Source organism: Lygodium microphyllum, chromosome 15 (assembly GCF_053477565.2).
Source record: "Lygodium microphyllum isolate KBCC chromosome 15, Lygodium_microphyllum_v1.1.10, whole genome shotgun sequence".
Lineage (NCBI taxonomy): Eukaryota > Viridiplantae > Streptophyta > Polypodiopsida > Schizaeales > Lygodiaceae > Lygodium > Lygodium microphyllum.
In genome coordinates, this window is record NC_141149.1 from 46,082,755 (window position 1) to 46,106,507 (window position 23,753).

The 23,753-nt window shown below is 43.5% G+C and overlaps 1 protein-coding gene across 1 annotated transcript in view; it reads right to left on the bottom strand.

Moving 5' to 3' along the window:
- Positions 1-316: 316 nt before the first annotated feature.
- Positions 317-23,753, bottom strand: part of LOC148024483 (protein LURP-one-related 10-like) — a 70,128-nt gene continuing 46,691 nt past the window's right edge. The window contains exon 3 of the mRNA XM_087694128.1: positions 317-597. Within this exon, the coding sequence (XP_087550254.1) occupies positions 400-597 (198 nt within the window). The 3' untranslated portion in view covers positions 317-399. The remainder of the gene's footprint in view (positions 598-23,753) is intronic.

Below are 23,753 nucleotides of genomic sequence, written 5' to 3' on the forward strand. Positions count from 1 at the left end.
CTATATTGTAGTTGGATCTAATGTGGCTAGACACAATTTTCATTTGAGTTTATTGGTTTTGTGTATTTAAGTTTGCCAATCCAAAGAATCCTTCCATGAACATCATGTCATAAACTTCTCTTACCTATCAAAGGAAAAGTAGGCACAACAAATCTACTTGAAAATTTCCATATCATGATAGTTTATAGTGCAATATAATCAAACAATTGATCACATTTTTAGTTTACTCTTTCTCAAAATTAGTAAACTAGCCAAGAATCTCAAAGTATGACAATAGTAAATAATTCATAAATACAAGAAAAAAAAATTTATAGGCTTAAAAGTAATGTAAAAAGTACAAGGGGAAGTTATTAGAGGTAGTTATGGATAGAAATATAGAATGTATAATAAAGAAGACATTTAACGGAACAATTTCTTGCATAAGTGATGCCCGATTGACTTAATAAAGCTAAGGCCATGAATATTTGAGTCTATGTATAAGGTGTCTTGAACAACTACTAGAAGAGAAATTAATGCTGGATCAACACCTGGGTAAAGTGTAATCGTGTAATTGGGTTTACAACAAGAGCAACACTGAAAAGTGAAATTTTTTTTTACCTGCCAATGTAAAGGTTAGGCCAATGTCACTTGGATGAAAAGAAGACTATGATGTAACACTAGATTTGGTGATAGAAATTCAACAAACGCTATGAATAATGATTTTTTTTTTCAAGCACTTGAAAATTGATCACATGATTTGGTCACAAAGCCCTCAACTTGAAAGGTAACTTATCACATATTCTTATATATTCTATACGAATGTATATAAATATCTATTGATTTCATCCATAGAAATCACAATTTAGGTCATCAAAGCTCAAATTTTGTGTCAAACATATAAGAGGATCATTATGATTTGGGGGCCCAAAAATGACCTTACTTTTTTGTGAAATTTGTCCAAGGACCCATTTTTAAGCCTAAAAGGTCAAATTTGATGTAGATTTCAATAATTTAATGTAAGTGACCAAAGAAAAGATTTCTCAAAATCCCCAAAGGTTTGCTAAAATATTGGAATTCCTGAGTGAGGTATTTGCATTTAAAATATCATTGCCATTCAACGAGGGACATGTTGCATAGTTAATGTCTTCTTTTGTCCAACATAGCCTAATCTAATCAAGTTATGATAGAAATACTTACCATTCCACGTGTGTGAGTTTTTGGAATTACAATGTTAAAAATAATTCACATGCTACATGTATAACTGAGTGGAAATACTTGACATACCTAGTATGTGAGTGACTGGCATCAATTTCCTTGCTTTTGAAACCATTGTGGGGTTAAATGAATCCCCATGTAAATGTGGCTTGTAATTAGACTATAATATGTGCTAGTTAACTTGCATGATAAAATCACTCATCTAATGCAAAAGAAATGGTCTTAGTATACCAATGCCTTCAACCATCACTCCCTTACATCCTTCCTAGAAGCTAGTATTCCAAGGCAAGAAAAACCCATGACCACTAGGCAGCATGCAATCATGGACTATCCACCAAAGTATCCTTATAATATATCATAGAGGTGGCTTATGCCATGCAATTTTAAGGAATAAGACCCAAATAGGCATGTTAAAGGGCATTTAATAAGTTAGATAGTTTATAATGTATATTTGGCACTCAAGCAAGGTGGTAGTCCACTTAGTTGGCATCTTTAATGCCCTCTAGAAGTAATGCCAACATAAGGCTACTTGAGATGCCAAGACAATTTACCAAAAAATAGAAAAAGAAAAGGTAAGGACATAGCCAATGCTAGATAAAAACTAAATTGTTTTGCTTGAGTAGTCATTGGTCAGGTGCTTGAGGTCCCAAGCTTGTCCAAGTACTCAAACTATACACTAGGACTAGGTATGCATGTAGCCCAAGTCATCACACTAGGCTCATAGAAATTAATAGCTTTTAACATAGTATTACATTACATGAATTGCTTTAAGCATAATTAGTAGAGTCATGATTAGCAAAATTGATCCATAGTATGAAGAGTGTATTGTTATATCTTATGAAATGATTAGGGAAAATGATGCACATAGGAAGTTTTCACCCAACACTTTGTTATTTGAAAGGGCTTAATCCTCACTATCAAATAGAGATACTGTCCACTAGTTCCATAGAGGCTACAATTCAAAGAACTAAAATTTATAGTGAGGTTCTCACAAAGAATGCATATGTCAACTAGAGGACCAAGAAATATCATCCTCATAGACCAACAACCTCATGTAAATGGAGAGAAATCCATATACTTTCTCTAATGGGGAGAACCTCATTTTACACTGCATTTTCACTAACCTCACCCACTAGCTTTGCAAGACATAGATTCTTCGTCAATGTTATATGTATTAACTTCTCCATATGAAATGGAATATGAGTAGCTTGAACCACCCATACGCTCTCAACGTGAGATGGAATATTAGCACCTTTAGCAATCACACTCTCACAAGATATCCTACATTATTTTTGTAGTCTATGATAAATTCACCTTCCAAGCCTATTTGTGCTCTCACCACCAAGTTATCCTACTTATTTGTGTGGTCTATGAGAATCACTCACCTTGCATACTTGCTTATGTAGACTATGCAACACTTGCCCTTTATACACTTTTAGATGAGTCTCCAAATTTGGATTCCTTTGATTTCTCACCTCAATCATTGTGCCAATTGCAAGAAGGTCCTTGTGTTGCGGGAATTTTTCTTGAGGACCTAAACAAGACTAAGGATGGGATGATGATACATGGACAAGCCACAAAAAGCAAGGGAAGGATTGGTTTTGTGCCTATTGGAAGGACCAATGTTGATGGTTCTAGCAACTAAAGTTATTTTTTTTTTAGTAGGAGAGAGTTCTAAGGTTTTTTCCCCATGACTAGTTCACACAATGTACCTAGTTTTAGACTACTCTTTTGATTATGATGGTAGTCCATGTGATCAGAAAATGATGTACCTTTGATTGGTGGAAACACCATAAAGGTGGTGGAAAAGTAGCTAAGAGCCTTGTTTTTCATGGAAAGAAAAGTGAAGAAAATGATCCTTTTGATGGCAATGATGCTAGCAATGCCCACAAAGTAAAGATTGTGTAGGCCAATTTTTTTGGCAACAACTTTTGGGCACACCATTTGTAGCATAGGGAATGTGAAGAACATAAAAGTCCACAAATGTCTAACACACTACTTTGGTTTTCATATAAGGCTAAAAAATCATTTGACACAAAAAAGAAGAATTTTTAAAAGCTTTAACAAAAAGAGAGAAAGGTGCTTTTTACCACCCAAAAAAGTATTTGAAGAAGTTGTAGGGGCTATGAAAAAAGGGTGAGAGTGAAGAGTACAAAGCTAATAATAAGGATAGGCCAAGTGAACAAAGGTGACATATGATGATCCATGTAGACAAGAGGAGTGTGAAAACTATAGTGGAGGTGCTGGTACAATAATAGGCCAAGGTCGTGAAGCCCAAAAAGTTGAAGTTGAAGAGGCACAAAGAGGACGAAATGGGTCTTCGATGTGCAAATTTTGAGAGTATTCTTATGAGAGCGGAATTTAGGTGACGGGAAGTGCTTAAAAATAGCAAAAAATTATGAATATCAAGGGAAAAATATCCACTGTCAAAGGCGGCGGCTCGATCTAGGACGATTTTAAGCATAAGCAGTCGATGGGCGCCCAAGTGACACCTCCGGATTTTTAGTAATTTTTCTATCAGTTAGGACAGGATGTGGGAGCTGCGGGCCTGTCCGGGATGCCGAGGTGGACGCCCAAAAATTTATAGCACATCAATCGGAGCTCGTATGCGGAAGTTGGCCCGAAACCGGCCGGGGTGCCCAAAAAGGGGGCCAAATTGGAAATTCCAAAGGGTGTGAAGAGAGGGGGGTGACCTTTGGCACCCCCCCTCTCAAAAAAAACGTGATGTAGGGGGGGGGGGGGGGGGGGGGGGGGGGGGGGCGGCTACTGTTTTTCAGCCGCCGAAAAAAACGCGCCCCCCCCCCCCCAATTGAGAGATGGTGGCTACACATAAGCCAGGGAGATGAAGGCACAGCCGGTCTACAGCATGATTTCGCTCTCCATCGCCGCCCTTCGTGAGAGATATGGTGGACTGTGCTGGAAGCCCCATTTTCAGTCTTTCTCTCTCCTCCTCCTCTCTCCTCTTAAACCCCGTTCGTGCGTAGAAGGATAGAATGGAAATGGACGGTCGGACGGATGCCGATTCTTGACAAGATTGAAGGGCAATACCAAATCATTGTAGATTGTTGATTCCAAGAATAATTCATGGCTGGAAATCAGTCGTGGGACGCGTCAAATTAAATGGGAAAAACCCGCAAGTCATGGTAATAATTGTTTTTTCAAAGGAAATGGTCTCTTTATGCAAATTTGGTTGACAAAAATGTGTTCATATGGATTGAGTTTTGAGTATGTCGTGGTTTGAGTTGTTTTCTGTCCCTTCATCATTAAAAATAAGAAAAAACATGTGTCGGATGGCAGAAAACAATAAACCGAAACACGAAAAAGCATAAAAATGAAGGAAAAATTGGTTTTTTAGGGCTAAAATGATGAAACAAATTAATCCACATCTACTGAAATTCTAGTCTTACTGAAATGAACTAAGGGCCACAGCCCCTAACCTGGTTTGAATTTTCAGTAATTAAATAATGCAGGAAAATAAGGGAAAATACAAGAAAAGGGTGAAAAAACCCTAAAGAATAGGGGAAAAATACATTTTGGGCTTTGAAAATAAGGATAAATAAGAACAATGGTTGTGAATGTTTGTGGGGACTGAAGCATGAGGATTTGCCTCAGTTCAACCCCACTTTCTTATTCTAGTGTGGTTTTTTCCGCTTTCTACACATAAAATGATGTCAAAATGCCCTATAAATCCATACAACGATGCAATATTTAAACGGGGAAGGGTAGAGGAGTTGAAATATGTCTAAATGCCGTGTGAGATGATGGGAAAGTTGCTGATTTCTATGCATAGCATTTAGGACGGATGATAATTAAAATTAAGAGCTTAGTAGCACGAGGATCACCTCGGTGCTAGGTCCATGCAACGAAGCACGAACGGTAGTTGGCAACCATTAAAATAATGTTTTTGCACTTGTGCACGATGCTGTTTTGCTAAATGTTTGAGCACTAGGCATCCACCAAATGCATAGAGCATGAAAAGAATTTAAAATTATCAGTGACCAGCTCCTGGACATGCATTGCAATTGGTTTATTAGAACATGACCTACGATGAGAGGCAGTGAGGTACCCACGCGGTAGGTAGATGCGGGTCCTAAAGGGGAAAGAGAAGTAAGGACAATGGTACATTCCTGGACACGCTTATTTGGTACCTTGAGCGACTTTTGTGCGATATGTCTATATGTTGAGCGACGCATCGAGGGGCCAATCCCCAAGGTGTAGGAGAGTCGCAAAGGGTTGACGGCATTCAGCCATAGGAGGAACCCCATATGTATGTGATTCGAGCCTTTTGGCTATGTGAAAGGGACTCCCTCTGAGGGGTAATATTAGGTTAGGATCAGTTGGACTACAACGTATTACAAACGCAATGTTTAGGAAGGCAGAGAGTTTGATAGACGCTCCTGGCCGCGAGGCCGAGGGGTTGTTTTGTGCGTAGTGACGAGGCCCGGCTAGTGCATGAGCCAGTGCCGGCCCGTTTTTAGGTCCATCAGTGGTGCGTCTGCCGGGAGCCGCTTAAAAGTGGCGGTTCTCGAATCCTAGTTGTTTAGGGACCAACTAGCAGTTTATGCCAAAGGATATTGAGATTGATCCGTTATTTATTGATAAGCATCGTCTAGCTGAAATCCAAAAGCAAGAAAGAGACGAAAGAGCTAGGCGACGTGTTGAAATTTTTAGGAGATATTCTCCTAAGCGTAGCGGCGCTGAACCCTTACGAGGGTGTGGATCTAGTGGTCTTAGTACCACAAGCAGTAAGTTAGGAGAAGGTGGAAGCTCTAGTGCTTGCCTTCCTTCTATAAGCCGGTCCACGTCAAGTACGGGAGGTGTAATCCCACCGTCCCCTATTCCTAGTGCAAATCCAAATTTCGTTATGGCGTAGCCTATTGCAATTCCAGCAGGAACGACGGATTTGCCGGCTCTAGGTTACCCGCTACCCATTTTTAATGGGCTAGTTGAGGAAGATGCGGAACTCCACATTAGGGAGTTTCAAAAGCTGATGTTTAATTGTCGCATTCAAGAAGAAGGACATTTAATGATGTTCTTCAATATGACTCTCAAAGGAAGAGCCGCTATATGGTATCATGGTTTAGAAGCCGGAACCATATTGAACATTGATGCATTTTATGGAGCTTTTCGAAGGGAGTTTGCCCCTGAAAGGGGTGGGCAATATTGGTTGCGTGTACTTAACGTGACCCGCCAAGAACCACACGAGGATATTCGTGCTTATGCGAAGAAGATAAAAGAGGTTTTCCATAAGTTGGACACCTCTATTCCTATCCCCGCAGCTGCCCAATTGCAATATTTCCTACATGGTTTGGACTTTAATATCCAATTGCAGTTGAGTAGTGTTCCCTTGGGGGATATAGATACTGCCATTACACGAGCACAAGAGGTGGAATCCCGACTACAAGCAGCCTATGCTTCTCGAGGCAATTCGAACATGGGTTTAGTATTGGGAAACAATATGGCAATAGCCAATGGCAATGGTGGTCAAGGGATGGCGATGGCTAACCCTAATGGAAGAGGAAACATGATGCAAAATGTCCCTTTATTACCAGCTCCCCCTAGCATGTCAATGCCTACGGGAAGTCAAATGGCTCCAAGTGGTGGAAGCCAGGCGGTCAATTCTAACACCATGCCTGTGGTTCAACAACCAGTGCCTAATCGAATTGTTAGGCCGATGGAACGACATGGTAATGACCAAGGCTATGAGTCGAGTTCTTCCAATGTTCTTGGCGAGGTTAAGGACATGATGAAGCATTATACCGATATGATTACGGAGCAGTATCAACAAATAGCCGTTGATGTCAACTTCCTTAAAAAACAACAAAATTTGATAGGAAATAGATACCCAGAGGAGGGTACACCGTCGAGGTTTAGTTGCAAATGGTGTGGTGGGCAGCACTATCCAAGAAATTGCCCAAATGTTAAGTGCGACATCTGTGGAAAATCCGGCCATTTAGCAACTACTTGCTGGAGTAAGATCAGTTCCCTCTAGCGAGGAAGTCGGCAACCAGGGCCTATTAATCATCATGCCCAAGGAAATGATTCCCAGCGAGAGGACGGGCCTAAACAAATACTTCAGCGACCAAAGACTACAGTGGAGGAGCTACCAAGTGGTAGTGGGGTCAATTTGATTGAGGCTGTATGCGTTAACGATGCTGAAACCTCTAATTTGCGAGCTGTTCTTACAAGAGGTCAAAAGGGTAGAGAAGCCGACAAGGATAAGCCTGTCGATGGAAACCCTAAACAAGGCGACAAAGGAACGCAAGTTTTGGATCTTGCCATGGAAGGGGGACCTTTGAAGCCCGTAGAAAGTAAAGGCGATAAGGAACCACCAAAGAAGAAGGTGAAAGTTAAGAAAGAGGCAATAAAGCCAGTTCAGCGACCTAAAGAGCGGATGGTTTGGCGTGAAAAGCGAGCTCTATCGAACTATCATGAATTCGATTTGGCGAGCTCTCTTTGCGAAGTCAAGCCGGATGTGAATCTCTTGCAGCTTATTAAGCTTTCCCCAGGAGTACGCAAGGAATTTAGAAAGATCCTACGTACCGGGTATATCGTAGAACCTTTGGGTATTACGCGAGTTGGTGATGACTGGTTCGAGCATGCTGAGAAGCATTGCCCAAGGGTTGCAGCCTATGTCGATGGGATATTAGTAGATTATGCCATTGTCGACACGGGATCATCGGTTAACATTATGAGTTCTGAACTAATGGAAAGGTTGGGTCTTGCGATCCAGAAAGATACCTCCACAATTCTCAAAATGGCAGATGATAGTTTGAGACAGCCGGAAGGCTGCATTACTAAGGTCCATGTCACTGTTGCAAATGTAGAATGCATGTTGGACTTTAGGGTGATTCGTTTTGCAGGACGTCCAAGTTACCAAGTATTACTCGGACGACCTTGGATCTTGCAAGCAGATTGCCAAGTAGATATACCTGTCGGTCGACTGATATTCGGCAGAGGTGCCCAGCGTGTGGTGGTTGATGCTTATCCTGAGTCCCCGCAGAGTGAGAGAGCTCCTTTATCTTCTACAGAATTGGAGACATTAGAAGATTTATCTGCCAGTGAGACATCATCGAGTGATGAGTCCAAAGAGGGATCCACCACAGAGGACATCTATCAGATCACTTTGAACGAGCCGATAGAGGGCCAAGATCGTATAAGAGATGCAGATGTTATCGAGCTAGACCTTGGTATACCTGATGATTCGTGGCCAATCAAATTAGGTTCTATGCTCAGCTCAGTAGAAAGGGAGGACTATGTGGCCTTGATCTAGGAATTCCGTGATATCTTTGCTTGGAGTTATGATGAGTTGAGAGGCATCCCTCCTAGTCTTGCTGTGCATACAATTCCCTTGAAAGAGGGCAGTCGTCCCGTACGGCAGAAAGTAAGGCGTATGCCTTTCGAACTGAGGGACGGCCTATTTGAAGAGTTACAAAAGCTTCGAAAAGCGGGTTTGATTTTTCCTGTGCAACACATGGAATGGTGTTCGCCAGTTGTGATTAGAAAGAAGAAGAATAATCAAATCCGTTTATGTGTAGACTTTAGGGAGCTGAATAAGCAGACAATTAAGGACTACTACCCATTGCCATTTATTGACCAGATTTTGGATCAATTAGCGGGTAGGGAGATATATTCGTTCATGGATTGCTTTGCAGGATACAACCAAATGGCAATTGCAGAAGAGGACAAGTTGAAAACTACTTTCATCACTGTATTTGGTACTTTTGCGGACCATGTGATGGCCTTTGGTTTATGCAATGCACTTGGTTCGTGGCAACGAACAGCAGATAAGACATTCGGTGACATATCCCCCGAAGAGTTGAAGGTGTTTATTGATGACTTAGGGGCTGCCACCGTGAGAGAAAGGCAGTTGATCATTCTAAGAAAATGCTTTGAGCGCTGTAGACAATTCTGCATCGCCTTAAACCCACGGAAGTGTGTTTTTGGAGTACCTTATGGACTATTGCTGGGTCATGTGGTCAGTTCGGTAGGAATTGCGACAGACCCCGAGAAGGTTAAAGTTATAGTTGCCATGGGTCCACCATGCACTCCGAAAGAGGTTCATAGCTTTCTGTCTTCGGTTGGTTACTATTGTAGATTCATCAACGCCTTAGCAGAAAGAACGTTGCCGCTTACAAATTTATTGTCCTTTAGCTGTTCGTTTGTATGGGGTGACCCTTGTAAGGTAGCATTCGAGGATGTGAAACAAGAGCTAGCAAGAGTGCCCGTTTTAAAAGCACCTAAAAGAGGTGAGGTGTTTTATATATTTTCAGCAGCCACGATGTATAGTATCAGCTGCTGTTTAGCCCAAATTTGGGAAGAGAAGTGGTACCACCCGATTGATTTTGCCAGTCGGAAGCTAGGGGTATCCGAAATCAATTATACTTACATGGAGAAATTGTGTTTAGCGATGGTCTTTGGGACCAAGAAATTCAGGCAGTATATTCTCTATGAGAAAGTCGTGCTTTATACGAAGGCGGAGGGACTTCGACTATTGATGAATAAGTTACAGCCGCCTGATCGTCTAGCAAAGTGGTTAATCACTTTGCAGGAATTTGATTATGAAATCAAGAGTAAGCCACCAAGGTTGCAAGGCATCGTGGAATGTCTTGTGGACTTTGGGGAGCCGAAAGAATCTGTGGCTGAAGGTAGTGACATGGAGTTGTTATTAAAAATAGATACGGCATCTATTCCCTCCTGGTATGCTGCAATAACGCATTATTTATTGACGGGAGAGGCGGGATCTGAATTATCTAAAGCTGAGAGAAGGAAAATTAAGCAGCAAGCGTTAAAGTTTGCTTTGATCGCAGGTGCATTATATCGGCAAGGGGTTGATGACATCTATCGCCGATGTGTGACGCCTGACGAGGTGCCCTTCATTTTGGAAGAGTGCCATGATTCTGCTTGCGGTGGCCATTTTGTTGGACGGCTTACAGCACAAAAGGCTTTGAGAGCAGGTTATTGGTGGCCTGCCGTCTTCCAAGATGCATTTGCGTATGTTAAGAGATGCGATATTTGCCAACGACATGACAGTCGAGAGAATAGGAAACGACCACTCATCCCTATTATGGCGATACTTCCATTTGAGAAGTGGGGAATAGACTTTGTGGGTCCTATTACTCCGTCATTGACTGCGCAAAAGAGGTACATCATTGTCGCAACCGACTACTTCACGAAGTGGTCAGAAGCACGTGCAACAAGGAAAGATGATGCTAAAGAAACTACTAGTTTCCTTTTAGAGCAGATAATATGCCGGTTTGATCCCCCGAAAGAATTAGTGTCGGACCGCGGAACCCATTTCCTGAATAAGGTGATTAAAGGTTTGACAGAGATGTGGCAAATTAAGCATAACAAGACAACCCCATATAATCCGCAAGCCAATGGGCAAGTTGAAAGTACCAACAAGCAACTTGTGGGCATCCTGTCCAAAATTGTGTCGGAAAAGAAACGGGATTGGGATAAAAAGTTATACGTGGCAGTGTGGGCTTATAATACGACCTTCAAATGAGCCACTGGCCATACCTCGTTCAAGTTAGTATATGGGGAGGAGTGTGTCTTGCCTTTAGAGATTGAGCTGCCGACTATTCTGTTTGCCATCAATCATTCTTTGAGCGATGAAGATGCACTTTTTGAGCGCTTGACGACACTGGCACATTTAGACGAGCTTAAGTTGCAGAGCTTATTGCACCAAGAAGTGGCGAAGCGCCGAATGAAGCAGCTACACGACCTCAAAGCCAAGAAATACACCTTCAAGAAAGGACAGCTTGTTTTGTATTATGACGCATGACGTGAATTATTTCCAGGCAAGCTAGAACCCAAATGGGATGGGCCCTATAGGATCATTAGGATAGGAAAGAATAAATCCACAGTCTTGTTAGCTGACCTTGAGGGGACAGAATTTAAAAATAAGGTTAATCTTAATAAGATTAAACCTTATTATTTCTGATTGCACTAATGCTATGACTGCCTTGCAGGTCTAGGCGAGATCGATCAAACATCTGCAAGGAAATCGTGATAGAGGTTGATGGGTCGTCTGATCCCTTATTTAGAACACCCATATTTAGAACAGAGGTATCATGAGGGAAAGATCATTTGGTGGACCAAAGGATACAAGGTGATTGAGCAAGAAGGCGGGACATTTATTTGGGAGATCAAGGTCTTCTGCCATCACTGCCTACAAATTTTGACGAGCATCCCTGTTGAATTCAATGATGATGGAGGGATGGAGCCTATAGTCCACCCGTTGAATATGCTGAATTTCGATTCCCATAATTACGAGTAGAGTTCCGGATGGCGAGATATGTAAACCCTTTATGGACGTACATCTTGTACTTTGATGGGGCGTCCAGGGGTCCTTGCAAAAAAGGAAGTGTAGGAGTTGTCATCCGAGACCCCCGACGATGCATTGTCATGAAGTTAGCTGCTTATCTCGGGGTGAATTTTACCAATAATATGGCAGAATACAAAGCCTTGATTATGGGTTTGAATATTGCAAAGAAGGGTGGTATCCGCCAGTTATTGGTGAAAGGGGACTCTCAGTTGGTTTTAAATCAACTCAATGGGACATATATGGTACGAAACCCCATCCTTTGTATGTACCATCATACTGCCATAGCCCTGCTAGACGAATTCGATAGAGTGTCTTTTCAGCTGATTCCACGAAAGTGGAATTAGTTTGCCGATTCTTTGGCTAATTTTGCGTATGAAGAAGACCTCTTCTTTAATTGTGGCCCTTGTCCCGATATATCTATTGATGGTGAGACAGGACCCGGTCATTTGTGGGGTATGCTTTCTGAACATGCCCTCTTTGGCAGACGATGGTTGATTTGGGTGATGCAGAGGGTAAGCGAGACTCATCTCCCTTTATTATCTTGGACCCATAGACTGATTCGACGACATGTGATGCGAACACCTCTTGCGATATACGCAGGAGGGATAGGTCATAATCTAATGCATCTCGTTTAGGGCTACAAGCCCTGTTCCCCTGGGAATAGTATGCTTTGATGTCTATCATGGTTGTTTCCAGGTGGATGTTCTGCATAGTATTGTTTTATTTCATTAGGCCAAGAGGGCCGATTCAGTTTTGTAGCAAAGTCATGCCTGATTTCATTAGGCCACGAGGGCCATTTCCCTGTCTAGTGCGGGTGCGTTTAATTTGGTTTTTGTTTTAGTGTTGTGCTGGACAGATTTCGTGGTTAGTGGAATTTGGTGGAGCCTGGAGGAGCCTTTGCTACGATTGAAGCTTCTTGTGGCCAATCCAGGTGATATTTCTCCTTTACGAGTACTTTTCTTTCCTATTATATGTGTATTTGTACTTGTCGAGGGGATATATTTTTGTTGGGGACCGGCAACCAAGGCATGAAGTCCCAAGTTTAGGCTAAGTATGTTTGAGGGAGGTCAGAGAAGTCATTGCCTCCTGTAAAGACATTGTGAGGCATCAAAAGACCTGTTTTAGGAGGACGTCCTAGTGGCCTTGTTCTGCTAGCCTACTCGGCAGCCGTTCTAGGAGTTCTTGTTAGTAGTGAGGCAGTTAGAGAAGCCTGCCAGAAGATAATCATAATGATGCCAAGAAATCCTGAATATCCTAAAAGATGAATATAAATATGAAGGTGTGTAAAAAGGGGTTCTAACCCCTATCAAAGAAAAGAAAAGAAATGAAAATATATCAGCAGTTGCTCATTGCCTTGCGAAGGCCTGGTAGGTTCCTAGGGACGAATCAGACCCGGGGCCGATACCTTGTCTTCCTCGGGGTGGCTTCTTGCTGGAAAAAAAAATGATGACAAAACAAGGAAGGTTGGAGCGAAAATAAAAGTGAGCGTTAAAAAAGGATTAAGTGTCACCTTGCGAGGAATTGGCAAGTTCTTGGGTGCCGAGACAGGTCCTGAGACCGATGCCCTGTTCTCCTTGGGTCACTACGCTCAGCTCCCTCCTTTTTACATGCCTAAGTATGTTCATAAAATAAAAACCTTAAACGAAGACATGTACTGAAAGAAAATACTCTTTGATCAGGCTATAGGAGTCCTCGCCTTGTAGGAGCTCCTAGTTCTGTTGTCTTTAGTTGGTAAGTAGTGCAGACTACCACTTAGGGCAACCTCTTTGATAGGTTTTTTTAGTTTGGCTATGTTGGCGCAGCTGGTTAGTGACTCGCTTTGGATCTTCTATTGGATGATGCTAGGCCTTCTCCTTGTGGATGTCATGCCTTGGTTCTATCTAGGGGTAGGGGGAGCATTGTGCTGAGTTTTATTATATATTTGTTTTGTATCAGTTTGATGCTTCTTTGGTTGTTTATGTGCAGATATGTTCGTGGATTCGACGGGCTGAGTCCCCCTATCCCGTGGTCGCCAATGAGAGCGGAATTTAGGTGACGGGAAGTGCTTAAAAATAGCAAAAATTTATGAATATCAATGGAAAAATATTCACTGTCAAAGGCGGCGGCTCGATCTAGGACGATTTTAAGCATAAGCAGTCGACGGGCGCCCAAGTGACACCTCCGGATTTTTAGTAATTTTTCTGTCAGTCAAGACAGGATGTGGGAGCTGTGGGCCTGTCCAGGATGTCGAGGCGGATGCCCAAAAATTTACAGCACGTCAATCGGAGCTCGTATGCGGAAGTTTGCCCGAAACCGGCCGGGGTGCCCAAAAAGGGGGCCAAATTGGAAATTCCAAAGGGTGTGAAGAGAGGGGGGTGACCTTTGGCACCCCCCCTTTGGCACCCCCCCTCTCAAAAAAAACGTGATGTAGGGAGGGGGGGGTGTAAGGGCTTTGTAGCTATACCATGCCGTTGCTACCGATTGCACCTATATAGGGAGTAGTAGTGACTCAAAGCCCTGCCTTGTTTCCACTCTACGTGTGATTCCCTATACCCAGTGGTGAACCCTCTTATGTGCGGCGTCATGAGGGTGTAGTCCTGGGATGTGTCTATGTTGTCCCGCTTTTGGATTGAATAATACAAGAGTATACCTTGAGCTCATATCGTGTTACCTTTCTGTGCCATGTTGAGTGCGTAACGAGTGCAGGTTTATCACACTTGGTATCAGAGCAACTCTTGCTCGGAGTGAAGGAGTGCTCACGGAAGCAGGAGGAAAGATCTAGTGCCCCGAAGAGATCGAAGTCGGAACGACCCACAGCGCGATGCCCCATGTCGTGTCACCCCACGTCACGACGCCCCACGTCGCGTCGCCCCCACCCCGACGCGTCGCCTCGGCGTGACGCCCCAATCTCGACATCCCATCGTCCGAAGACGTGACGCGGCTTCCCCGCGGCACGACCCACATCACCACCAGCGAAACGCGGCTTCCCCGCGTCGACACCACCACCAACCACATGGAGGAAGAAAGGGAGAACGTCACCCTCCCGACATTAGAGGAGAGGAAGAAGAGTAGGGGACAAGAATGGAGAGTGGCCCAAGAGGAGAAGGTGGCCGGACTAGAAAGACAAATAGATGGTATGTCAGGCATGCTAGAATCAATATGGAGGAACATGTAGATGAAAGAGGAAGAGGAAGAAAGGAGAAAGAAACTAGAAGTAGAGCAGGGCTATAGAGAATGGGTGAGTCAACAACAAGAAGAGGAGAGGAGACACCGAATGCAAGAGGAGATAGATAGAACGGGTAGAGAGGAGTCATCTAGGAGGGCGCAAGATACAAGGAAGGAGAAGGAGAAAGTAGTAGAATTAGGAAGCAAAAAGAAAGACAAGAAGAAGGAGAAGAAGCACCATCGCAAAGAAGAGGAAGATAGCAGTAGTTCAGAAGATGATTATGGAAAATTCAAGATGCCCCAACCCGCCAAGTATAAGGGAGAGAGAGATGGGTTGGTTCTGAAGAAATGGATCGCAGAGGTGGATAGGTACTTAAAGTATTCAAGAATCACCGAAGACAAGAAGGCGGAAGTGGCAGCCATTTACTTGGAGGAGGATGCTGCCAGTTGGTACCTGTTAGAACAGGAGCAGGGCCACACAATTTGTTCATGGGAAGAACTCCAGGAAGAACTGAGGGACTACTTTATTCCAAAGCTGGAGAAATTCAAAGTAAGAGATGAATGGAGGAACCTCAAGCAAGCACAGGGAAAGATGAAAGAATATGTCAGCAAATATAGGCAAATCATGCTGCAGCTACCAAACATGGATACCGACACTAAGCTACATGGATTTTTGTTTGGAATGCAAGAATGGGCTAGAAGAGATGTGGAGAGACAGGAGTCAACAAGCTTAGCAGAAGCCATGAGAATGGCCGAATGACTGGTGGACCTGGAAGGCAGAAGAACAGCACAAGGGAATCAAAACAGGTTCAACAACAACTTCAACAACACCTTCAACAACAGCAACTCCTGGAACCAAAGGCCCAATGCTCCTAGAGGGGCATTCACAGATACAAGGAGTCAAAACACCACTAACACCACGGCCGTATCCCAAACCGCATTAGTACCAAGAGGAGCAGCAGGGAGATGGGGAAACAATCACTACAGGCCAACCCCCAGCACATCATATGGACCCGCAGGATCAAACACATCGTGGTGGAGACCCCCAGGCCCTTCCACTGGCATCAGATGCTTCAAATGCGGGGGTCCACACTACCAAAACAGATGCCCAATAGAAGACACAGCTTCATCGAGTGGATCAAGGGTGAATGCAGCTTGTGCATATGGAGGAGAAGAACCACAACCACCACGTATCCAGGAAATTCCAAATGGGAGTGAAGAGAGCATGGACCACCCAAGGGTAGGGTCAGTTAGTGCCCGACCCCAATGCATGGCAGCCAGAGTAGCGGCAGTCCACCATCTATACATCAAAGGTCGAGTGGGCGAAGGAAACCAACCTATCATGGTGGACACACGAGCAACCCACAACTTCATGACACCACAGTGTGCAGCAAAGCATGGATTGAAACTATCCAAAGCCCCAGAAGGATTAACAGTAACATTCGCACAAGGAGAAGCCAAGGAGGTAAAACAAGTTTTTGCAGTCCAAGTGGAAGCCAACAAGTGGAAAGCGAAACTCAACTTCTTAGTAATCCCCATGGATGATTTTGAAGTGATACTAGGCTTAGAATTCTATGACAAGTATGTCATTGCAATGTTCGGTAAGGGTGTGAATGAAATGATGCTAGATATGCAAGGAGAAGGCGTCAGAGTACCCTGCGAAAGAATGCAGCTACCTGGTAGGACCCCAATCAAGGTGCAAATGAAGGAGAACAAGCCAGGAGTATCATGCCAAATAGTAAAACCAGCTGCAAACCAACCAAAGGGCCAGACCCAAAAAGCACCGGTCCAAGGGACCGTCATCAGGCCACGTATCATGAGATGCAGTGCAAAGCAAGTCGAGAAATCAGTCAAACAAGGAGATATGGTCTACCTGTGTATGATCCGACCAATAGAAGAAGAAGAAGATGGCAAGAAACTGAAACAATAGAAGAGGAACACAGAAGTGGCAGAAATACTTGAAGAATTCAAAGATGTAATGCCAGCCGAATTACCCAAGGGCCTGCCACCCAGACGAGATGTGGATCACAAGATTGAGTTGATTCCAGGGTCTTCTCCACCGGCCCGAGCTCCCTATCGCATGAACCACACTGAGCTCATGGAATTGAAGAAGCAACTACATGAACTAGAAGAACAAGGATTCATCCGCCCTAGCAAATCCCCCTTTGGTGCTCCAGTGTTGTTTGTGAAGAAGAAGGATGGGGGACTTAGACTCTGTGTAGATTATAGGGCTCTTAACAAAATCACCATAAAGAACAAATACCCTATACCCCTAGTGGAAGATCTCTTAGATAGACTGCATGGGGCCAAGCACTTTAGTCGGATTGACCTTAGATCAGGATACCACCAGATCCGCATAGCCGAAGAAGATATCCCAAAAACAGCCTTCCGCACCCGATATGGTAGTTTTGAGTGGTTAGTATTAGGGTTCGGCCTAAGCAATGGGCCAGGCACATTTTGTGGCCTCATGGATGGAATTTTTAGACCGGAGATAGATATCTTTGTCATTATCTACATAGATGACCTCCTAGTCTACAGCAAGACCTTAGAAGAGCACAAGCAACACTTACGCCAAGTTTTTGAGAAGCTGAGGCAACATCAGTTATACGCCAAGCCGGAAAAATGTGAATTTGCAGTGAAAGAATTGGAGTTCCTAGGCTTTATTGTAGGAGCAGATGGAATCAAAGTGGACCCTAAGAAAGTGGAAGCTGTCCAAAAATGGCCTGTACTGAAAACTGTAAGAGAAGTGCGGGAATTCCTAGGCTTTACAGTATTTTGTCGAAGATTCATCAAAGATTACAGCCTCATCACTGCCCCCCTCTCCCACCTCACCAAAGACGACCACTCGTTTACATGGGGGAATGCGCAACAGGAAGCCTTTGAGCAGATGAAGAAGTGCATGAGCCAAACTCCCGTCCTAAGGGTACCGAACTTCACCAAACCCTTTGAAATCTCTACAGATGCATCTGACTATGGCATAGGGGGTGTACTGGTCCAAGAGGAGCACCCCATTGCATATGAGTCCAAGAAATTTACGGATGCTAAAACAAGGTGGAGCACACATGAGAAGGAAATGTTGGCAGTCATCCACTGCCTTAGAAAATGAAAGCACTATGTTCAAGACAAGCATACAATAGTCTTCACCGACAACATCTCCCTCAAATACTTCCAATCCCAACCCAAGTTATCAGCAAAGCAAGCCCGTTGGCTAGACTTCCTGGCCGAATTTGACCTGGAAATCAAGCACAAGCCCGGCTCTACTAACAAAATAGCAGATGCCTTGAGCCGGAAAGCTGACCTGAAAGCTGTCAGTGTTGTCAGCAGCAACTTCATAGAACTTGTCAAAGAGGCCCTAGAACAAGATCAAGACATGCACAAGATAATCAAAGATGTGGAAGCAGAGAAGACCCCCCATGGAATGTACACTCTAGAAGAGGGTATTCTATTTTTAGGCAAAAGATTGTATATCCCCAACAATGTGGAATTAAAGAAACTCATCCTACATGAGATACATGACGGCAAGATTGGAGGCCACAAAGGGCAAAGCAAAACCTTGGAGGCCCTTAGGAAGCAGTTATTTTGGCCGAACATGAAGGAAGAAGTGATAGACTACATCAAAACTTGCCCCACTTGCCAAATGGTCAAAGCACCCAGATCAAGACTAGCCGGACTACTACAACTGTTACCAGTACCCAACCGCCCATGGGATCTCATCAGCATGGACTTCATTGTGGAACTACCGGAATCCCATGGGTACACAATCATCTTTGTAGTGGTGGACTATTTTTCCAAATAGGCCCACTTCATCCCGGCCAAACCACCACTGAATGCCAAGGAGGTAGCACGCCTCTTCTTCACACATGTATTCAAATTGCACGGATTACCACTGGCCATTGTATCAGACAGAGATGGAAGATTCATGAGCGACATGTGGAAAGAACTCTTCAAGACTCTGGAAACCCAACTGAGATTCTCATCATCCTTCCACCCGGAGACAGATGGACAGACAGAACGAGTCAACCAAGGCATCGAAGATTACCTCCGCAGCTATGCTAGAGTGGATCAGAAAGATTGGGCCTTGTACCTTGATGTCTTGGAATTTCACTATAATAGCTCCATCCACTCGGCTACAGGGTACACCCCCTTTGAGTTAGCTACAGGAAAAGAAGTCATCACACCACTGGCCTTAGCATCCGGAGCGACCAAAGCGGAGGATCAAGATGCAGAAGAATTCTTGAAGAAATGGAGAGATCGCAATGCAGCAGCTAAGCAAAGTCTCGCGCGGAGCAAGATAACAATGATAGAGCAAGCAAACAAGAAGAGAAAGGCTGTACTATTCACCAAAGGAGACATGGTCCTAGTGAGCTCTAAGAATATGTCCCTTCCCAAAAACATGACCCCAAAGTTCAATCACCGCTACTATGGACCCTACCGAATCACTCAAGTGCTGAACGAAGTCACTTACAAGCTGGACTGCCAGACAGTGTTTGTGTTCATAATGCATTTCATGCTCGTCTTCTGCGCAGGTTCTATCCCGACAACCAATGGGGACGGCGCGTACCAATGCTCCATTCCAATGGTCCCTTCGAAGTCGAAGCATTCCTCCGACGCCGGGAACAGAGAGGCTTCCCCGAATACCTCACCAAGTGGCGCGGGCGTCCACTCAAGGAGGCCACTTGGATCTCAGAAGCGGAGGCCCATGAACGCGGAAAAGATGCCTTCGCCCTTTGGCTCGAGGAGAACCCCCCTGTTTCTTCTACCGACCCTTGAGCCGCCTCAACACTCCAACAAATAATGTAGCTCTCAATCATAGACCTCGAATGTGCCTCCACTCCTCAAATGTAATCGAGTCGAGGGTGGACTCACATGGTAGCAATCGTCGCAAATAACTCCAATCAAAACAGAAAAAAGCCCCAATGTCTTAGTGCGGCAGACACTGGCCAGTCTGATAGTATATATAGTGTTAAGACCCCGCGGTCCCTTTAGACTGGCAGACACTGACCAGCTTGCTAGAAAAAGTTGCGTTAAGACCCCGGATGAGTCAAAAATAACAAACGCTACCCTTAGATTGCTGAGGTCGGCAATCTAGTAAGCGGGGGTGAGTGTAAGGGCTTTGTAGCTATACCATGCCGTTGCTACCAATTGCACCTATATAGGGAGTAGTAGTGACTCAAAGCCCTGCCTTGTTTCCACTCTACGTGTGATTCCCTATACCCAGTGGTGAACCCTCTTATGTGCGGCGTCACGAGGGTGTAGTCCTGGGATGTGTCTATGTTGTCCCGCTTTTGGATTGAATAATACAAGAGTATACCTTGAGCTCATATCGTGTTACCTTTCTGTGCCGTGTTGAGTGCGTAACGAGTGCAGGTTTATCACAGGGGGGGGGGGGGGGGGCAGCTGTTTTTCACGCCGAAAAAAACGCGCCCCCCCCCCTCCCCCCAATTGAGAGATGGTGGCTACACATAAGCCAAGGAGATGAAGGCACAGCCGGTCTACAGCATGATTTCGCTCTCCATCGCCGCCCTTCGTGCGAGATATGGTGGACTGTGCAGGAAGCCCCATTTTCAGTCTTTCTCTCTCCTCCTCCTCTCTCCTCTTAAACCTCGTTCGTGCGTAGAAGGATAGAATGGAAATGGACAGTCGGACGGATGCCGATTCTTGACAAGATTGAAGGGCAATACCAAATCATTGTAGATTGCTGATTCCAAGCAGAATTCATGGCTGGAAATCAGTCGTGGGACGCGTCAAATTAAATGGGAAAAACCCGCAAGTCACGGTAATAATCATTTTTTCAAAGGAAATGGTCTCTTTATGCAAATTTGGTTGACAAAAATGTGTTCATATGGATTGAGTTTTGAGTATGTCGTGGTTTGAGTTTTTTTCTGTCCCTTCATCATTAAAAATCAGAAAAAACATGTGTCGGATGGCAGAAAACAATAAACCAAAACACGAAAAAGCATAAAAATGAAGGAAAAATGGGTTTTTTAGGGCTAAAATGATGAAACAAATTAATCCACATCTACTGAAATTCTAGTCTTACTGAAATGAACTAAGGGCCACAGCCCCTAACCTGGTTTGAATTTTCAGTAATTAAATAATGCAGGAAAATAAGGAAAAATACAAGAAAAAGGTGGAAAAACCCTAAAAAATAGGGGAAAAATACATTTTGGGCTTCAAAAAATAAGGATAAATAAGAACAATGGTTGTGAATGTTTGTGGGGACTGAAGCATGAGGATTTGCCTCAGTTCAACCCCACTTTCTTGTTCTAGTGTGGTTTTTTCCGCTTTCTACACATAAAATGATGTCAAAATGCCCTATAAATCCATACAACGATGCAATATTTAAACGGGGAAGGGTAGAGGAGTTGAAATATGTCTAAATGTCGTGTGAGATGATGGGAAAGTTGCTGATTTCTATGCATAGCATTTAGGACGGATGATAATTAAAATTAAGAGCTTAGTAGCACGAGGATCACCTCGGTGCTAGGCCCATGCAACGAAGCACGAACGGTAGTTGGCAACCATTAAAAGAATGTTTTTGCACTTGTGCACGATGCTGTTTTGCTAAATGTTTGAGAACTAGGCATCCACCAAATGCATAGAGCATGAAAAGAATTTAAAATTATCAGTGACCAGCTGCTGGACATGCATTGCAATTGGTTTATTAGAACATGACCTACGATGAGAGGCAGTGAGGTACCCATGCGGTAGGTAGACGCGGGTCCCAAAGGGGACAGTACGTGAGGAAGAAATGGTATACTCCTGGACACGCTTATTTGGTACCTTGAGTGACTTTTGTGTGAAATGTTTAGATGTTGAGCGACGCATCGAGGGGCCAATCCCCAAGGTGTAGGAGAGTCGCAGAGGGTTGACGGCATTCAGCCGTAGGAGGAACCCCATGTGTATGTGATTCGAGCCTTTTGGCTATGTGAAGGGGACTCCCTCTGAGGAGTAATATTGGGTTAAGATCAGTTGGACTACAACGTATTACAAACGCAATGTTTAGGAAGGCAGAGATTTTGATAGACGCTCCTGGCCGCGAGGCCGAGGGGTTGTCTTGTGCGTAGTGACGAGGTCCGGCTAGTGCATGAGCCAATGCCGGCCCGTTTTTAGGTCCATCATCTTACATGCTTATGTCAAAGGCTCAACAACTAAAATCTTAATTATGGAGGAGATGTCTTGTGGATTTGGGAGTTTCCCTCATGGGTTGTGAGATTTTGGATTTCACATTTGCTCAAAAGTTTACCCAAGATTTTATACTTGCCCACTTTCTTTGCAGTTGTTGTAGAGGATTGTGATGTTAATGCTCTTTGCATGTGAGCCTTGGATGGAGATTTTGATTTTCTTGAATGAGGATTATGAGAATGAATGTGTGATGTGTGTAAAGTTGAGAGTTGTTTTCATATTCACTATTCCTAAAGAGAAGAATTTTCCAAAGAGCTACCCTTCTCGATCTGTAGACATCAAGCTCATTACAAAGCGAAGTACATTTTCGACACACTTATACATTTGATATTCCATCAATCATGGCTAAAGACTCTAACCCTATTTTGAGCTACAATGAGGTTATGTATATGCTGCCACATTGACCATTGTTTTAAATTTTTATTGATTTTTGGAGTGTTGTGACTGGCAGTGACTTGGGACTTCTTGCATGTGTTAGGGTCTTGGGTAGTGCTATGTATCTCTTTTGTTTTTAGTGCCACAATATGCTATCTAAGATCCAATGGGAATGTGAGTAGTAGTAGTAACAGCAACAATAGCAGTAGGCAGTATAGTACTAGCAGTAGCAATAGCAATAGCAATGACAATAGTAGTAGTAGTGGTGGCAACAATAGTGCAATAACCGTAGTAGCAATAGTAGAAGTAGCAGCAACAACAATAGCAACTATAACAAAATTGAACCACAGATATGATATCAAACCACAAACATGATTTCCAGATGCAAGTTTGTAAATGTCAGAGAGAGAACCAGGGAGAGAGGAAGAGGAGAGAGAAGACTGCAGAGGAGAGAGAAAGACTACAGGAAGAGAGAGAATAAGAGTGACGAGGAGAGAGAAAGACTAGATTTAGAGAGAGAAAGATAAGAAAGAAGGGGAAGCCATAGAAGCTGTGAGCAAGAAGGGAGAGAAAGTCTGTAATTGTATTAATGTGTCAAAAAGATGTGAAAAATTACATCTTCTCTCCTTTTATACCAATGTTAGTGTGACATGGCATAATATCAACATTATTAACACTTATTTGTTATTCCCAGCTTCTTACAGTAAATGGGTTTAGAACCACACTAATATACATATTAAAAAATGTGGTATACACTTATATTTGGGTGTTCTTATAAGCATAATGATATATGTGAAATAAAACAGTACTTGTTGTGGCTACATAAATGAGTGTATATCGATGATAGATTTTTAACAACGTGTGAGCATGTTATTCTCACATTTTTATCCCAATGGGAATGTGAGTAGTATTAGTAGCAATAATAGTAGTAGCAGTAGCAACAACAACAATAGTAGCAATAGTAGTAGAAATAGTAGCAGGAGCAGGAGCAGGAGCAAGAGCAAGAGCAGGAGCAGGAGCAGGAGCAGGAGTAGGAGCAGGAGCAGGAGCAGGAGCAGGAGCAGTAGCAGTAGCAGTAGCAGTAGCAGTAGCAGTAGCAGTAGCAGTAGCAACTACAACAGCAGTCAACAACAGAAGTTGCAATAGCAACTACAATAAAATTGGAACCACATACATGATTTCCAAATGCAATAATAGTAGTAGCAGTAGCAGTAGCAGTAGCAGTAGCAGTAGCAGTAGCAGTAGCAGTAGCAGTAGCAGTAGCAGTAGCAGTAGCAGTAGCAGTAGCAGTAGCAGTAGCAGTAGCAGTAGCAGTAGCAATAGCAATAGCAACTACAACAGCAGTCAACAACAGAAGTTGCAATAGCAACTACAATAAAATTGGAACCACATACATGATTTCCAAATGCAAGTTTGGAAATGGGTTTTAAACCACATGATATACCTATAAAAAAATGTGGCATCCACTTATATTTGGGTGTTCTTATAAACACGATGATATATGTGAGATAAAATGGTACTTCTT